This window comes from Macrobrachium nipponense, chromosome 13, assembly GCF_015104395.2.
Source record: "Macrobrachium nipponense isolate FS-2020 chromosome 13, ASM1510439v2, whole genome shotgun sequence".
In the NCBI taxonomy this organism is placed as follows: Eukaryota; Metazoa; Arthropoda; class Malacostraca; order Decapoda; family Palaemonidae; genus Macrobrachium; species Macrobrachium nipponense.
This window is the reverse complement of record NC_087206.1, coordinates 79,324,986-79,343,726: the sequence shown is the minus strand read 5'-3', so window position 1 is coordinate 79,343,726 and position 18,741 is coordinate 79,324,986. Positions and strand designations below refer to the sequence as shown.

The window sequence follows — 18,741 nt, the reverse complement described above, 5'->3', positions numbered from 1 at the left end:
GGGCGTTTTCACAAGTGCGCCTGGCGGAAGTGAAGGAGGACCCTTCCAGAGTCGTCGCCATCAAGATCATCGACAAGAAAGCCTTGAAGGGGAAGGAGGACTCCCTCGAGAACGAAATCAGAGTCCTTAGAAGGTCAGTCGCTTTGTTCTCCCAGGGGGGGTGGTGTGGGTGGGTGTGGTCAGAGACAAAGGGGGGGCGGCCCCACCCGCCCTCCTCCCTCCCTCCCTCCCTCCTTATTAGACAGTACGTAATGAGAGGAAGGAAGGAAGGAAGGAAGGAAGGAAGCGCTCATTATTTATATATATATATATTTTTTTTATCTTTAAGCCGTCGCCTCTTCCCCCTTTTTTGTGTGTGAAATCTTTTGAAAGCTGATAATGAAAGGAAGGAAACACTCGTTTATCTTTTTAGCTTGTGACCTTAAGCCCTCTTTACCCTTTTTTTCGTATTTTTTAAATTTTTTAAATTCTTTTTTGGATGATAAAACTCACCTTTTTTTCTATATATCTCCGGTGTCCTCTAGAATAAGACTATTGCTGACGTTTAGAAACATCCATTGTTCGCAACTACGTAGAATATCTGATTTTTAATAAATCCTTTTTTGGATGATAAAACGCATCTTTATATATATATATATATATATATATATATATATATATATATATATATATATATATATATATATCTATATATATATATATATATATATATATATATATATATATATATATATATATACATGTATTGTATATATATATATTATATATATATATATATATATATATATATATATATATATATATATATATATATATATATATCAGGTGTCCTCTAGATTATTGCTCACGTTTAGAAAGATCCACAATTCGCATCTACGTATAATATCTTATTATTTTCCCTCTCGTAAATTCCCCATCCATTTACCTCGATAATTTGACCTAATCTGCTACATGCTATTGTAAAACCTTGAATGATCAACACGATCACCGTTAAAACTATCGGATAATCCACGTGTGATCCCTTCCTCTCTTCTTATTGGCTTCGTTAGAGGAATGTTAGAAGAATGCAGTAGAAATTCTCAGTAGTAATTCTCAGGTCGTAGGAATGCTGTAGTTATTTGCAGTGTGTCTTTTTTTTTCTTTCTTTCTGCTCTCGTGAATTGACACGTACCGGCAATACTTCGGTTTTGGAATGTAAAGAGTATATTTAACGATGTGAAGTGTTGGCGTCCATGACAATGATATTGTATAAGAGATCCACAAGTGACTCGAGAGTTTGTTTTCAGTGTGTGTGTGTGTGTGTGTGTGTGTGTGTGTATATATATATATATATATATATATATATATATATATATATTGTGTTTTTATATATATATACATATATATATATATATATATATATATATATATATATATATATATATATATATATATATATATATATATATATATATATATATATATTCATTATTATGAAAATATTCCGACTAATAGTTGTGCAAAGGTGAGTGATGTTCGCAATCAGAAAACTATGTAATTAAGAATGAAAAAAAATAAACAACATGAAGTAAATGAGACACAAATATAACTTACAAACGAACAGTAAATATAAAATGTAAGCATCATAATTACTTCAAAAGGGGAGTGAGTTCTAAGCTTAGCAAATATAGCTAGAAATGCAAAAAGACAAAACTAAAATTTAAGCACAGCTTGAATGAATTCAGAGGTAACATTTGCATATATATACACACCTTTCTGTGTCATTGTTCGAGTAAGGAACATCTTCAATTTGTACGTTATGGGTCAATACCCTGTAGGTTCTCTGCAGCGTCCAATAGCTACAACCGCTTTCTTTCCTTTTACTGTACCTCCGTTCATAGTCTCTTTCATTTAACTCATACTGTTCCGCTGAACCTCTGTAGTGTGTGCGATTGATGCTCAGTAACAAATATTCATGGGGGGTTGGGGGGGATTAGTGCCGTCAGTGCACCTTGCACGGTGCCCTGTAGGTATTCCCTAAGGATCTTTGCAACGTCCATTCCTTATAGCACCCTAGCTGCTACAACCCCTTTCATTCCTTTTATGGTACCTCCGTCCGTATTCCTCAATTTCAGCCAGGTGTTTTGGTTTACAGCTGCTCCGGGCTCTTGCAAGCTATTTTATGCTCTCAAAAGGGGAACATTCTGGCATTCTATCACGGGGATATCAATTCTCTAACGGATATAGGCCTAACGAAATTGCCTCTATTTCAGTCACTGCCGTTGCAGGCTCTTGCAAGCCATTACATGCACTCACCAGGGGGCATCCTTCCACGAATTGAGTCTGAAGTAGGGGTCATGACACCCCTCCCCCCCTAAAAAGCAGGGACTGAGGGTCGACACCAAAGGTCTACTCCCCTTGACATGACCATAGGCTATGTGCTGTGTGATCTTGCTGTCTAGGCCTAAGCTGTGATCTTGCAATCTAGGCCTAAGCTGTGATCTTGCAGTCTAGGCCTAAGCTTCGCTAATGATCCTCCTGGTATAATGAGGGGCTCACTGCTAAATCTCCCGAGGTCACTCATGCATCAAAGAGAGGTCGGTTTCACGCCTATAAAAATCAGGTCAGAGTACAGTCATTAAACTGGTTTGGAAAATTACTCTGAACTGAAGAGAAGATGGTTGTTTGTCACCCCTGGGTATTCAGTCATTTCGCGAGCGTTAATGCATAAAGGCAATGGGGAGGTATAAATGGCGTTGAAATTAACTCAATCTCAACCAAATTAGCACTGGAAAAGCAATGTATCCAAACCTACACTTCGTCATGCAGGCTAACAGGTGAATGGAGAAAGTTGGCAGGTGACTAGAGCATTTGTATGCAACGTGCGGGTGGGGGTGTATGCCACCTGTGTCAGCGTTAGAAATAATGTTTAATTTGTCAGTCCTTTATCACTCGTTAATTTGCACATCAGTCAGATCCTGCGGGCCGATCTGATGATCTGACGACGGCAGAATTCAGAGTCCCCTTCTGTTATGAATAGGAACATGAATTGGAATATGGAATTTAGGCCAAAGGCCGAGCGCTGGAACCTATGATGACGAGGTCTTTCAGCGCTGAGTGAAGAAGGTTTGGAAGGTATAACAGGAGGAAAACCTTCCATTTGCACTGTGAGTCAACTGTTAAGAGAGTATGGAAAGTGAGATGGAAGAAAGCGAATGTACATAGAGGTACAGTAAAGGGAATAAACGCTTGTGAGATGCACTGACGGAGGAGACCCGTTTTGTATTAGCACCTGAATCTCTCACATGTACGAAATCAAACTCTGCACCTCACTTTACTGATTTACTTTGAGAGATGAATCTGGCGATCTCCGCAACTCGAAGTTCATCGTAATTATTTTAAGTTTCATCAAAGAAATGGAACCGATTTATTATTTGAACTGTAGTGAGAACATCAGTTTTTTGTATTCTACTAGGTGATGGACTTATACTTAAAACGGTGCTAAGAGTTCGTTGTAAATTAGATAAATAAATAAATTTAAAAAATCAAGATTTCATATTATCGTAAGCTTTGCACTTCAACCACTCATAACATGAAAATTGCACTTATTTTCCCTTGCGGTAGAAGTTCTTGTCACAATAAAAAAAAAAACCTATTTGTGTAAAATCTTGCAAAAGATTATTAAATATTTTTGTTCAGAAAATGAACCCTGTTCATATAGAACAACCTCCTCCCCTTTCAGTCATTTTACTGTACCTCCTTTCAATTTCTTTCTTCCATCTTACTTTCCACCCTCTCATAATTGTTTCATTTTTATTGTCAGTGCTGAATGACTTCCTAGGTCCCAGCGCTTGGCCTTTGACCTAAGAGCGTGTTGGAGAGTTCTGACACTGTAGTCTGCACCTAAAAAAGATTAAATTTCAGTGAAATAACTGATTAAGTAATGCAAGTGTTCATTCGATTAGAGCAAAAGCTAAAGATTAAAATCGATTACCACTGCTGTTGCGACACAAGTCCCTGGGAATCAATCAATCAGTCAATCGTGCAACTGATGATAGCGAAGGAAAGCTGATAAATCATTAAGAGCAGAGTGAGATCTGTATATAGCTGAGGGAATTACGGTATTCGTGAAGACATGATATGGACAGTTCTACCTTGAGGAATTTGCTTATTTTGCTAGGAATACACTCTGAGGGATACTGCTGCCAAGTCCCTTTGAGGGATACTGCTGTAAATACTCTGAGGGATACTTCAGCCAAACCACTGAGGATACTGCTGTAAAGACCACCATCTGAGAGATACTGCTGTAAAGACCCCCATCTGAGAGATACTGCTGTAAAGACCCGTTTTGTGGGATACTGCTGTAAAGACCCTCTCTCTGAGGGATACTGCTGTAAAGACCCTCTCTCTGAGGGATACTGCTGTTAAGACCCCTCTGAGGGATACTGCTGTAAAGACCTGTCTGTGGGATACTGCTGTTAAGACCCCCCCCCCCCCCGTCTGAGAGATACTGCTGTTAAGACACTCTGAGGGTGCTACTGCAAAGACTCTGGGGGATACTGCTGGCAAGATACTTAGGGATACTCCTATTAAGACAGTGAGAGATACTGCTGTAAAAAGCCCTCTCTGAGGGATACTGCTGTAAAGACACTCTGAGGGATAAAGCTGTAAACAACCCCGTCTGAGGAGACTGCTGTAAAGACTCCATCTGTGAGATACTGCTGTAAAGCCCCCATCTGAGGGATACTGCTGTAAAGCCCCCATCTGAGGGATACTGCTGTAAAGCCCCCATCTGAGGGATACTGCTGTAAAGCCCCCATCTGAGGGATACTGCTGTAAAGCCCCCATCTGATGCATACTGCCGTAAAGCCCCCATCTGAGGGATACTGCTGTAAAGCTCCCATCTGAGGGATACTGCTGTAAAGCCCCCCATCTGAGGGATACTGCTGTAACGCCCCCCCATCCGAGGGATACTGCTGTAAAGCTAAAGCACCATCTGATGGATGCTGCTGTAAAGCCCCCATCTGAGGGATACTGCTGTGGGGGATACTGCTGGCAAGATACTTAGGGATACTCCTATTAAGACAGTGAGAGATACTGCTGTAAAAAGCCCTCTCTGAGGGATACTGCTGTAAAGACACTCTGAGGGATAAAGCTGTAAACAACCCCCGTCTGAGGAGACTGCTGTAAAGACTCCATCTGTGAGATACTGCTGTAAAGCCCCCATCTGAGGGATACTGCTGTAAAGCCCCCATCTGAGGGATACTGCTGTAAAGCCCCCATCTGAGGGATACTGCTGTAAAACCCCCATCTGATGGATACTGCCGTAAAGCCCCCATCTGAGGGATACTGCTGTAAAGCCCCCATCTGAGGGATACTGCTGTAAAGCCCCCCATCTGAGGGATACTGCTGTAACGCCCCCCATCCGAGGGATACTGCTGTAATGCTAAACCCCATCTGATGGATGCTGCTGTAAAGCCCCCATCTGAGGGATACTGCTGTAAAGCCCCCATCTGAGGGATACTGCTGTAAAGCCCCATCTGAGGGATACTGCTGTAAAGCCCCCATCTGAGGGATACTGTTGTAAAGCCCCCCATCTTAGGGATACTGCTGTAAAGCCCCCATCTTAGGGATACTGCTGTAACGCCCCCATCTGAGGGATACTGCTGTAACGCCCCCCATCTGATGGATGCTGCTGTAAAGCCCCCCATCTGAGGGATACTGCTGTAAAGCCCCCCCATCTGAGGGATACTGCTGTAAAGCCCACCATCTGAGGGATACTGCTGTAAAGCCACCATCTGAGGGATACTTCTGTAAAGCCCCCATTTGAGGGATACTTCTGTAAAGCCCCCATCTGAGGGATACTGCTGTAAAGCTCCCCCATCTGAGGGATACTGCTGTAAAGCTCCCCCATCTGAAGGATACTCTGTAAAGCCCCCCCCCTCTGAGGGATACTGCTGTAAAGCTCCCTCATCTGAGGGCTACTGCTGTAAAGCCCCCCACTGAGGGATACTGCTGTAAAGCCCCCAACTGAGGGATACTGCTGTAAAGGCCAAAGGTCCCCCCCATCTGAGGGATACTGCTGTAAAGGCCCCCCCATCTGAGGGCCCCCCCATACTGCTGTAAAGGCCCCCCCCCCCCCCATCTGAGGGATACTGCTTGTAAAGCCCCCCCCCATATGAGAGTACTGCTGTAAAGCCCCCATCTGAGGGATACTGCTGTAAAGTCCCCCAACTGAGGGATACTGCAAAGCCCCCCATATGAGGGATACTGCTGTAAAAAAAACCCATCTGAGGGATACTGCTGTAAAGCCCCCCCCCCACCTGAGGGATACTCCCCCCATCTGAGAGATACTGCTGTAGAAGCCCCCCCCCTCTGAGGGATACTGCTGTAAAGCCCTCTGAGGGATACTGCTGTAAAGCCCCTCCCTCTGGAGGGAGGGACTGCTGTAAAAGTTTAATAGGGCATCTGAAAGGGGATACTGCTGTAAAGCCCCCCATCTGAGGGATACTGCTGTAAAAGCTCCCCCAGGCCCCCCCCTGAGGGATACTGCTGTAAAGCCCCCCTACCCCCCATCTGAGGGATATGCTGTAAACGCCCCCCTTCCCCCCCCCCCCCATGAGGGATACTGTGTAAAGCTCCCCCCATCTGATGGGATACTGCTGTACAGCCCCCCATCTGAGGGATTTACTGCTGTTAAAGCCCCCCATCTGGATGGAAATATCTGAGGGAATAGCTCCCCACCCGCATCTGAAAGAATTTACTGAAAGGGTAAAGCCCCCATCTGAGGGATACTGCTAAAGCCCCCCCCCCATCTGAGGGAAAAATCTGCTGTAAAGCCCCATCTGAGGATATGCTGAAAGCCCCCACCTGGGGGATAAAAACTGGCTGTAAAGCCCCCCATCTGATGGTACTGCTGTAAAAAGGCCTCCCCCACCTGAGGGGGATCTGCTGTAAAAGCCCCCCTATCTGAGGGATACTGCTGTAAACGCACAGCCCCCCATCTGAAGGCCGGGGTTTACTGTTGTAGGGAAAAAGCCCCAACCCCCCATCTGATGGGTAATGCTAAAGCTGTACTGCCCCCCATCTGAGGGGGGATAGGCTGCTGTAAAGCCCCCATCTGAGGGATACTGCTGTAAAGCCCCCCCCATCTGGGAGGGATACTGCTGTAAAGCCACCATCTGAGGGATACTTCTGTAAAGCCCCCATCTGAGGGATACTTCTGTAAAGCCCCCATCTGATGATACTGCTGTAAAATACCCCCATCTGAGGGATACTGCTGTAAAGCTCCCCCGCATCCCCCAGGGGATACTGCTGTAAAGCCCCCCCCCCATCTGAGAGATCTCTGTAAAGCCTCCCCCCCATCTGCGGGATACTGCTGTAAAGCCCCCATCTGAGGGATACTTGCTGTAAAAGCCCCCCATCCTGAGGGATACTGCTGTAAAAGGCCCCCCATCTGATGGAATAACTGTTGTATTAAGCCCCCCATCATGAGGGATACTGCTGTATAAAGCCGCCCCATCTGAGGGATACTGCGTAAAGCCCCCCATCTGAGGGATTACCTGCTGTAAAAGCCCCCATCTGAGGGATACTGCTGTAAAAGAAGCCCGCCATCCTGATGGATACTGTTAGTAAAGCCCCCATCTGAAGGGATAACTGCTGTAAAGCCCCATCTGAGGATACCTGGCATGAAAGACCCCCCAATCTAGAGGGATACTGCCTGTAAAGCCCTCCATCTGAATGGATACTGTATGTAAAGCCCCAAATCTGAGGGAATAACTGCCTGTAAAGCCCGCCATCTGAGGGAACTGCTGTAAGCCCCCATCTGAGGGATACTGCTGTAAAGCCCCCATCCTGAATGGCATACTGTTGAAAGCCCCCCATCATGAGGGATACTGCTTTGAAAAAGCCCCAAAATCTGAGGGATACTGCTGTAAAGCCCTCCCCATCTGAGGGATTACTGCTTGTAAAAGCAAAGGCCACCCCAATTCTGAGGGATTTACTGGGAATGCTGTAAAGCGGGCCCCATCTGAGGGAATACTGCTTTGAAAGCAAAAGGCCCCCCATCTTGAAGGGATACTGCTGTAAAAGCAGGCCCCCATCTTGAGGGATAACTGCTGTAAAAGCCACCACCCCCCATCTACTGAGGGATACTGCAGTAAAGCCCCCATCCCTGAAAGGGATAACTGCTGGTAAAGCCCCCCCCATTCCTGATGGATAAAAACTGTTGTACAGCCGCCCATCTGAGGGATAACACTGCTGAGTAAAGCCCCCATCTGAGTGATACTCTGTAAAACGCCCCCTCTGAGGGATACTGCTGTAAAATAGCCCCCCCCCCCTCTGAGGGATACTGCTGTAAAGCTCCCCCTCCCCCATCTGAGGGATACTGCTGGGTAAATCAAATACCCCTTCTGGGGAGGGATACTGCTGTAAAAGCTCTCCCCCATCTGATGGGATTACTGCTTGTAACCCCCCCTCTGAGGATACTGCTGTAAAAGCTCCCCCTCTGAGGGGGATACTGCTGTAAAAAGGGCCCCCCCCCCATCTGAGGATACTGCTGTAAAGCCCCATCTGAGGGGGGGTACTGCTGTAAATAGCCCCTTCTGAGGGATCTTAAAAGGCTGTAAACTCTCCCCGATCTGAGGGCTACTGTTGTAAAGCCCCACTCTGAGGGATACTGGTTGTAAAGGCCCCCCCCATCTGAGGGATACTGCTGTAAAGCCCCCATCTGAGGGATACTGCTGTAAAGGCCCCCCATCTGAGGGATACTGTTGTAAAGCCCCCATTTTGAGGGGTACTGCTGTAAAGCCCCCATCTGAGGGATACTGCTTGTAAAGCCCCAACTGAGGGGATACTGCAAAGCCCCCCCTCTGAGGGATACTGCTGTAAAAACCCCCCCCCTCTGAGGGATACTGCTGTAAAGGCCCCCCCCCACCTGAGGGATACTCCCCCCATCTGAGGGATACTGTTGTAGAAGCCCCCCCATCTGAGGGATACTGCTGTAAAGCCCCTCCCCTTTCTGAAGGGATACTGATGTATAAAGGCCCCCCCTCTGAGGGATACTGCTGTAAAGTTCCCCCAAGTGAGGGATACTTTCTGTAAAGCCCCCCATCTGAGGGATACTGCTGTAAAGCCCCCCATCTGAGGGATAATGCTGTGAAACGGCCCCCCACCCCCCCCCCCCATCTGAAGGGATACGGCTGTAAAGCCCCCCCCAACCCCGCAGGGGATACTGCTTGTAAAGCCCCCCATCCCCCCACCTGAGGGGATACTGCTGTAAAGTTCTCCCCTCTGAAGGATAACTGCTGTTAAAGCCCCCCCCCCCCCCACATCTAGAGGGATTACTGCTGTAAAGTACCCCCTAAGGGATACTGCTGTTAAAGCCCCCCCCAGCTGAGGGATACCTGCTGTAAAGGCCCCCCCCACCCCTCTGAGGGATACTGCTGTAAAAAGGCCCCCCCCCCACTCTGTCTTTGAATGGATACTGCTGTAAAAGCCCCCATCCTGAAGGGTAACTGCTGTAAAGCCCCCCCCCATCTGATGGGATACTGATGTAAAGCCCCCCCAGCCCTTGAAGGGATACTGCTGTAAAGCCCCCCCCCCCCCTCTGAGGGATACTGCTGTAAAGGCCCCCGGGCCCTCAGAATGGTATACTGCTGTAAAGCCCCCCCCCCACTCGGAAGGGGATTACTGCTATAAAGGCCCCCCCCCCATCTGAAGGTGGATTACTGCTTGTAAAGGGCCACCCCCACCCCATCTGGAAGGGATACTGCCTGTAAAGGGGCCCCCCCATCTGATGGGGGATACTGCTTGTAAAGGGGCCCCCCAATCCCTGAGGGAAATGCTTGTATGTAAAGCCCCCCCCACCTTCTTGAGGATACTGCTGTAAATGGGCCCCCAACCCCCCCCATCTGAGGGATACTGTCTGTAAAGCCCCACACCTCCGAGGGAACTGCTGTAAAGCCCCCCATCCTGAGGGATACTGCTGTAAAGGCCCCCATCTGAGGGATACTGCCTGTAAAAGCCCCCCCACCTGAGGGATTACTGCTGTAAAGCCCACCCTCCCCCTCGGAGGGATACTGCTGTAAAGCCCCCCTCCCCTCTGAGGATACTGCTGTAAAACAAAAAGGGCCCCCCCTTGAGGGATAACGCGCTGTAAAGCGGCCCCCCATCTGATGGATACTGCTGTAAAGCGCTCCCCCCCCATCTGAGGGATACTGCCTGTAAAAGCCCTCTTCTGAGGGATACTGCTGTAAAAGCCCCTCTTCTGATGGTACTGCTGTAAGGCCCCCCCCTCTGAGGGATACTGCTGTAAAGTCCCCACTGAGGGGATACGTTAAAGCCCCCCTTCTGAGGGATTACTGCTGTCAAAGCCCCCCCCCCCCATTCTGAGGGATACTGCTGTAAGCCCCCCCCTTCTGAGGGATACTGCTGTAAAGGGGGCCCCCATCTGAGGGATACTGCTGTAAAGCCCCCCATCTGAGGGATACTGCTGTAAAAAAAAAAAAAAACCCAATTTGAGGGATACTGCTGTAAAGCCCCCCCTCTGAGGGATACTGCTGTAAAGCCCCCATCTGACGGATAAAGCTGTAAACACCCCCCGTCTGAGGATACTGCTGTCAAGACACTCTGAGGGATACTGCTGTAAAGACCCGATTGTGGGATATTGCTGTAAAGTCCCTCTGAGTGATACTGCTGTAAGGACGCAGCTGTGGGTTACTGCTGTAAAGACCCCGTCTGAGGGATACTGCTGTTAAGACCCTATGAGGGATACTGCTGTCAAGACACTATGAGGAATACTGCTGTAAAGGCACTCTAAGGTACAGCAGCTGTGAAGACGCTCTGAAGGATACTGTTGTTAAGACACTATTAGGGAACAGCAGCTGTAAAGACTCTATGGGGAATACTGGTGGCAAGACACTATGAGGGATACTACTGTTGAGACACCTTGAGGAATACTTCTACAAATACACACTGATGTTTACGTATCAATGCCCAAAATTGAAACCAATTAAGATGATCGTCAGGAAACCTGGCGCAGGTCATTCATTCGTGACCGGAGGAATTCAAAAGAAATTTGCGAACATGCCTGCATTAGCTGTCAATACACTCTCTGTCACTTGTGGTTGATTCTCAGTAAGACTCGGGTATTGCCGGTGATAACATTAAATGTGTCGATAATCGAGTAGGTAGGTATGAAACGTGTGCACGGACGGCACCATTTTAAATGGTATTCCAACCAGTACTTTTAATATTGCAAATTTTGATGACCATTTAGAAGTATGTTCAGGATTATTGAAATCAGCAGGTAATGGATGACGTTCATGGTCCATTTTTCTTATGAATTTTATATATAGTACTAAATATATATGTATTTCCTTTTGATTGTGATGAAGCTATGGATTTGGATAAAAATGTATAGTGAAGAATTAAACATATATAACTTAGAACGTTCTCATTAGCTGGTGATTACCTGTTGTGCATGAGTTCATTTATATATACACACACACACACACACACACACACACATATATATATATATATATATATATATATATATATATATATACATATATGTATATATATATATATACATGTATGTATATATATAATTTTTTACTCAACCCTTTTCGTGTTTTCTCTCCAATTTTTGCTCTTTTAAGTGTTATGTCATGAAGCACAGTGTTTTCTTTTACCTTTTTTTTTTTTCCTTTTCTTTGCATTAGAACGTAGCCATCTCGCTTTGAACATCGACTACCATACTTAGTGCTGTAGTCTTAGTCTGCATTCATTTGTTGTTCGTCTTTTGAGGATCACTAACTTGGAAATACGTATTTGAGAAGAACCCTTATAGCACATTGCTTTCTTTGACTCTGGTGCGAAAATATGACCATTGTGGTTTTTTTTCCTCATTAGGTCTCTCTCTCTCTCTCTCTCTCTCTCTCTCTCTCTCTCTCTCTCTCTCTCTCTCCTTTTTTCTTTTGTGTGTCACTCTCTGTTCGTTTAGATCTCCTTATGATTTATTAGGAGGGTCCCTAAAAGAATAGAAGAACAAGTAGAGAAAGGGAAGGAAATATCTCTCTCTCTCTCTCTCTTCTTCTTCTTCCTCTCCTCCTCCTCCTCCCCCTCCTCCTCCTCCTCTGTGTATCCCAAGTGTATAACTTCTCCTCTTCTTCCCTTTTCGTCTCCTTCCTCTTTTATGTTTATAACCTCTTCTTCTTCTTCTTCTTCTTCTTCTTTTTCTTCCCCTTTCGTCGCCTTCCTCCTATGTTTATAACCTTTTCGTCTCCTTCCTTTTCTCCTATGTGTATAACTTCTTCTTCCTCTTCACTTTTCGTCTTCTTCATCTCCTTTGTTTATAACCTCTTCTTCTTCTTGTTCTTCTTCTTCCCTTATCGTCTCCTTCCTCTTCTCCATGTTTATAACTTCCTCTTCTTCTTCTTCCCTTTTCGTCTTCTCTTTTTTTTCTTCTCCTTTGATTATAGCGCCTTCTTCTTCTCCTCCTCCTCTTGTGTTTATCCCAAGTGTTAATTTCTTCTTCTTCTTCACTTTTCGTCTCCTTCCTCTTCTCCTATATTTATAACTTCTTCTTCTCTCTGTTCTCCTCCTCCTCTCCCAATTCTTCCTCTCTTCCTTCTTCTCTTACCCTTTTCGTCTTCTTCTTCTCCTTTGTTTATAGCGTCTTCTTCTTCTCCTCCTCCTCTTGTGTTTATCCCAAGTGTTAATTTCTTCTTCTTCTTCCCTTATCGTCTCCTTCCTCTTCTATATTTATAACTTCTTCTTCTTCTTCTTCTTCTTCTTCTTCTTCTTCTTCTCTTTGTATAGCGTTCTTCTTCTTCTTTTCTCCTCTCTCCTGTGTTTATCCCAAGTGTTAATTTCTTCTTCTTCTTCCCTTATCGTCTCCTTCCTCTTCTCCTATATTTATAACTTCTTCTTCCTCTTCTTCTTCTTCTTCTTCTCTTCTCCCGTCTCTTCTTCTTCTCCTATATTCTTCTTCTTCTTCCTTCTTCTTCTTCTTCTTTTTGCGTCTTCTTCATGTTAGCGTCCTCCGTCCTCTTCTGATTTAATCCCAACTTCTTAATTCTTATTCTTCTTCCCTTACCCTGGGCGTACCGTCCGGCCGGCCCGGGGGGGAGAGCGCTGCTCGAATTTTCCACCAACCGCCGGGGTTGAGCCCAAGTTGGGATTGGCCTGCGGGCTTCGTTCCCTTTTAGCGTCTTCCGTCCCGCTTCTCCAGTTTGTTTATAAACGTCGTCCGCGGCGTTCGGCCGAGGCCCCGGGCCTGACGGCTTTAGCCCGGAAGGCCCGGCGAAGGGCGGCGTTGCTTCCGTTCCCCCCTTTGAAAATTTTTTTTTTTAGCCCGGTCGTCCTTTCCGCTTCCGCCCCTAGGGTGGTATTTCCCAAGGGTTTAATTTCTTTTCCTTCTTCGTTCCCTTTATTCGGCGCCTTCCTTCGGCTTCCTTATATTCTTAGACCGTTTAGTCGGCGGCGGCGTCCGGCTTGCCCGGGCATACGGCGCGGCTTCCTTTTTATTGCGTCCTGCCCCTTCTGCTCCGCAAGGCCTCTTATTTATCCCAAAGTGTTATTTCCTTTTACTTCCTTCTTTTCCCTTATAGTTCCTTCCCTTCCTCCTATATTTTATACTTTATTAACTTGCTTCTTCTTCGTTCTTTCGGCCTTTTTTCTTGCCCTTTGAGGACGGTCCTTTTCGGTTCGTTCTCCTCCTTGGTTTAAGTAGCGTCTTTCTTCTTCGCCTCCTCCATGCTTAGGTTTGATCCCAAGTGGTTAATTTCTTTTCTTCTTCCTGATTCGCTCCCTTCCTCTTCTCCTAGATTGATTTAACTTCAACTTCCGCTTCTTCTTCTTCTTCTTGCTTCTTCTTCTTCGTTCTTGCTGCTGTTCGGCGGCGGTTTTCTTGCGCCTTTGTATTATTAGCCCGTTTTTTCGCTTCTCTTCCGCCTTCCTCCTTTGGTTGGGTATTCCCAGGTGAATTGCTTCGTTCTCTTCCCTTTCGCCTTCCCTTCCTCCTTCCTTCCTATTGTTTAACTTCGGCGGCTTTGGATTCCCGTAAGTTCGGGCGGCGGCGGCGCCTGGGGGAGAACGTTTCGGCGCTTCTTCTTCACCCTCCTTGTGTTGATCCAATGTTTAATTGCTCGGCGGCTTCCTTCCCTTATTTCGTTCTCATTCCTCTTACTCCTTTATAATTTATTAACTTCCTTCTTTTACCTCTTCTCTTTTCTTCTTCTTCTTGCTTCCCTTTTCTGCCCTTCTTCGTCTTCCTTCCTTCGCCTTTCTTTATAGTCGTTCCTTCTTCTTTCCTCCGCCTCTTGTGTTTATTCGCCCAAGTGTTTAATTTCTTCTTCTTTCTTCCCTTTAGCGGACTCCGCCATCCTGCTTCCTATATTTATTAACATTCTCTTCTTAACCTTCTTCTTCATTCTCTTATTCTTCTTCCTTTTCGTCTTCTTCTTCTCCGTTTGGTTTATAGCGGTTTCTTTCTTCTTCTTCCTCCATCCCTACTTCGGTGTTTACATCCCAAATGTGAGTTTAATTTCTTCGTTTCTTCCCTTATCGTCCCTTCCTTCCTTCTCCTATATTTATAACTTCTTTTACGCCTTCTTCTTCTTCTTCTTCTTACTTCGTTCGCCCTTTTCGTCTTCTTCTTTCTCCTTTGTTTATTTTAGCGTCTTCTTTCTTCTCCGCCTCCTCTTGTGTTTATTTTCCCAAGTGTTAATTTCTTCTTCTTCTTCCCTTAGCATCTTCCTTCCTCCTCTTTTCTCCCTATTATTTATAACTTCTTCTTAGCTTGCTTCTCTTTCTTGCTTCTTCTTCCCTTTCCCTTTTATCTTCTTCGTTCGCCGTTTGTTTAAATAGCGTCTTCTTCTTTCTCCTCACTCCCTTGGTGTTTATCCCCAATGTTAATTTTCTCTTCTTCGTTCCCCTTACGTCTCCTCTCCTTCCTTCTCCTATTTTATTGACTTCAACTTCTTCTTCCTTCTTCTTTTTTCTTGCTTCTTCTTCTTCCCTTTTCGTTAATTCTTCTTCTCCTTTGTTTATAGCGTATTCTTCTTCTTCGCCTTCCGCTTGTGTGTATCCCAATGTTAATTCTTCTTCGCTTATTTATTTCGTCTTTCCCCAACTGACTCTTCTCCTAATATTAGAAATAATCTTCTTCTTCGTCTTATTCTTCTTCATCTATTCTTCCCTTTCCGTTCTTACTTCTTCCCTATTGAGTTTATAAGCGTTATTCTTCCTTACTTCCTTCCTTACTTCTTGTGTGTTCTTCATATTCCCAAGCTTGCTTAATTTCCACCGTCGTCTTCTTATCGTCTCCTCTCCTTCTCCTATAGTTCAACTCTTCTTCATCTCTTTTATCTTCTTCTTCTATTCCCTTTCGTCTTCTTCTGCTCCTTGTTTATAGGCGTCTTCTTCTTCTCCGAACCTCCTGTGTTTATACACAAGTGGAATTCTTATTCTCTTCCCTTATCGTATTATCTATCCCTATATTATAACTTCTTCTTCTTTCTTCTACTTCTTCTTCCCTTTTCGTCTTCTCTCCTTTGTTTATAGCGTCTTCTTCTTGCTGTCCTCCTCCTCTTGTGGTTTATCCAAGTGTTGAATTTATTTTCTTCTTCCTTATCGTCTCCTTCCATATTTCTCCTATATTTTAACGTAACTTCTTCTTCTATTCTTCTTCGTATTTTCTTATTTTATTCACCTTTCTCTTCCATTTGCGCTTCTTCTTCTCCTTTGTTTATAGGGTCGCCTTTTCTTCTCCTCCCTCCTCTGGTGTTTATCCCAAAGTGTTAATTTCTTCTTCTTACTTACCCTTATCGTCCTCCTTCCTTCTTCTCCTATATTTATAACTTCTTCTTTCTTCTTCTCTTCTTCCTTCTTCTGTCCTTTTAGTCAAACTTTTCTTTCCTCCTTTGTTTATAGCAGTCTTCTTCTTCTTCCTTCTTTTTTCCTTCTTGTGGTTATCCCAAGTGTTAATTTATTCTTCTTCACCCATTAATCGTCTTCCTTCCTTCTTCCCTATATTTAAACTTCTTCTTCTTCTTCTTCTTCTTCTTCTTTCTCTTAATTCTTCCCTTTTCGTCTTCCTTCTTCTCCTTTGAGATTTAGCGTCTTTTCTTCTTATCCTCCTATCCTTGTGTTTATCCCAAGTGTTAATTTTCTTCTTCTTTCTTCCCTTATCGTCTCCTTACCCTTCCTTTCTCCTATATTTTATAAACTTCTTCTTCTGTCTTCCTCTTTCTCTCTTCTTCTTCCTTTTCGTCTTATTATTCTTCTGTGTTTATGCTCTTCTCTTTTCTCCTTCCTTTCCTTCCCTTTGGTTATTTCCCAAGGTTAATTTCTTTCTTCTTCTTCCCTTATCGTCTCCTTTCCTTCTTCTATATTATTAACTTCTTCTTCTTCTCTTCTTCCTTTCCCTTTTCGTCTTCTTCTTCACCTTGGTTTATAGCGTATTCCTTATTTCTCCTCCTCCTATTGTTTGTTTATTCCCAATTGTTAATTTTAATTTCTTCTTCTTCTTTCCCTTTAAGTATTCCTTTTCCTACTTCTCCTATATTTATAAACTTCTTTCTTCCTCTTCTTCTCTTCGTCTCGTCTATTCTATATTTATAACTTATTCTTCTTCTTCTTCTTTCTTTCCCTTTTCGTCTTCTTCTTCTCCTTTGTATAGCGTCTTCTTCTTCTTCCTCCTCCTTCCTTTGGGTTTATCCCCAAGTGTTAATTTTATTCTTCTTCTTTCCATTATTAATTAAGTTCTTCCTTCCTTCCCTTCTTCCTATATTTATTAACTTCTTCTTCCTCTTCTTCTTCTTTCTTTCTTCTTCTTATTCTTCTTTCTTCCTTCTTCTTCTCCTCTTGTGTTTATTCCCAAGTGTTTAACTTTCTTCTTCTTCTTTCCCGTTATCGTCTACCTTCCTCTTCTATATTTATAACTGTTTCTTCTTCGTTCTTCTTCCCTTTTCGTATTCTTCTTCTTCTCCTTTGTTTATAGCGTCTTCTCTTCTCCTCCTCCATCCTGTGTGTGTTTATCCCAAGTGGTAATTTCTTCTTCTTCTTCCGCCCTTATCGTCTCCTTCCTCTTCTCCTATATTTATAACTTCTTCTTCTCTTCTTCTTCTTCCTTCTTCTTCCCTTTTCGTCTTCTTCTTCTCCTTTGTTTATAGCGTCTTCTTCTTCTCCTCCTTCTTGGTTTTATCCCAAGTGTTAATTTCTTTTCTTCTTTCCCTTATTCCCTTAATTCGTTTTTTCCTTCCCTTATTTTCCTATATTTATAACTTCTTTTTTTCTTCTTCCTTCCTTCTTTTATTCCCTTAATTCTTCTTTTCCCTTTCGTATCCTTCCTATTCTCTTGGTTTATAGCTCTTCTTCCCTTTCTTTCTCCTTCTTGTGGTTTAATCCAAGGTGTTTTTAATTAATTCTTCTTCTTCTTCGTCTCCTTTTTCCCTTCTCCTATTATTTAATTCTTTCTTCTTCTTCTTCTTCTTTCTTCTTCTTCTTCCCTTTTCGTCTTTCTTTCTTTTTTTTTATAGCGTCTTCTTCTTCTTCCTCTTCTCCTTGGTTTGTTTATCCAAGTTAATTTCTTCTTCTTCTTCCCTTATCGTTCTTCCTTCCATAAATTCTTATTTTATTTTCGTTTTAATTCTTCTTCCTTCTCTCCTCCTCGTTTATAAGTCCCTTTTATCATAACACATTTGTATGTTTTTAAGCGTTCTTCTTTTTCCTCCTCCTCTGTGTTTATCCCAAGTGTTAATTTTTCTTCTTCTTAATAGTCCCTTCCTTCCTTTCTCATATTATTTTAACTTGCTTCTTCCTCTTCTTCCTTTTATTTTCTTCCTTCTTCTTCTTCTTCTTCTTCTTCTTCTTCTTCCTCTTATTCTCTCTTGTGTTTTATCCCAAAAGTAATTTCTATTCTTCTTCCCTTATCGTCTCCTTCCTCTTCTATATTTATAACTTCTTCTTCTTCTTCTTCCCTTTTCGTCTTCTTCTTCTCCTTTGTTTATTCGCCTTTTATTTCCTCTTCTCTGGTTACAAGTGTTAATTTCTTCTTTTCTTATCGTCTCCTTCCTCTTCTTCCTATAATTTATAACTTCCTTTTCTTCTTCTTCTTCTTCTTCTTCTTCCCTTTTCGTCTTCTTCTTCTCCTTTGTTTATAGCGTCTTCTTCTTCTCCTCCTCCTCCTGTGTTTATCCCACGTGTTAATTTCTTCTCTTCTCAACTTTTCCGTCCTCCTTCCTCTCCTTATATTTATAAACTTCCTTTCTTCTTCTTCTTCTTCTTCTTCTTCTTCTTCCCTTTTCGTCTTCTTCTTCTCCTTTGTTTATAGCGTCTTCTTCTCCTCCTCCTCCTCCTCCTCCTGTGTTTATCCCAAGTGTATAACGAGAGCGGTGAACTTTTGCAGACTGCAGCACCCCAACATTGTGCAGCTGATGGAAACATACGAGGACAGGGAACACGTGTACCTCATCATAGAGTTGTAAGTATTTACCCCCTTTTACCCCTTTCCCCCTTTCCTCTGTATTCCCCTCCCGCTCACCTGATCGATTCCAGTATCATTATTATTATTATGGTTATGGTTATGATGATTATTATTATGATTATGCAACGCTTTTTATGATGTCCTTTTCTCCTCTTTCTTCCCAGATCATCTTCCTTTATTCCTTTTTTTTTGACGTATCTTCATCTCGATGCTTTGCTCATTTAGATTTAGTTCTCTCTCTCTCTCTCTCTCTCTCTCTCTCTCTCTCT

The 18,741-nt window shown here is 43.7% G+C and overlaps 1 protein-coding gene across 1 annotated transcript in view; it reads left to right on the top strand.

The window, feature by feature from the left end:
* LOC135225882 (calcium/calmodulin-dependent protein kinase type 1-like) overlaps positions 1–18,741 on the top strand; it is a 124,976-nt gene continuing 106,235 nt past the window's right edge. Inside the window, exons 1-2 of the mRNA XM_064265449.1 lie at positions 1–133; positions 18,395–18,469. Coding sequence (XP_064121519.1) covers positions 18,423–18,469 — 47 coding nt within the window. The 5' untranslated portion in view covers positions 1–133; positions 18,395–18,422. The remainder of the gene's footprint in view (positions 134–18,394; positions 18,470–18,741) is intronic.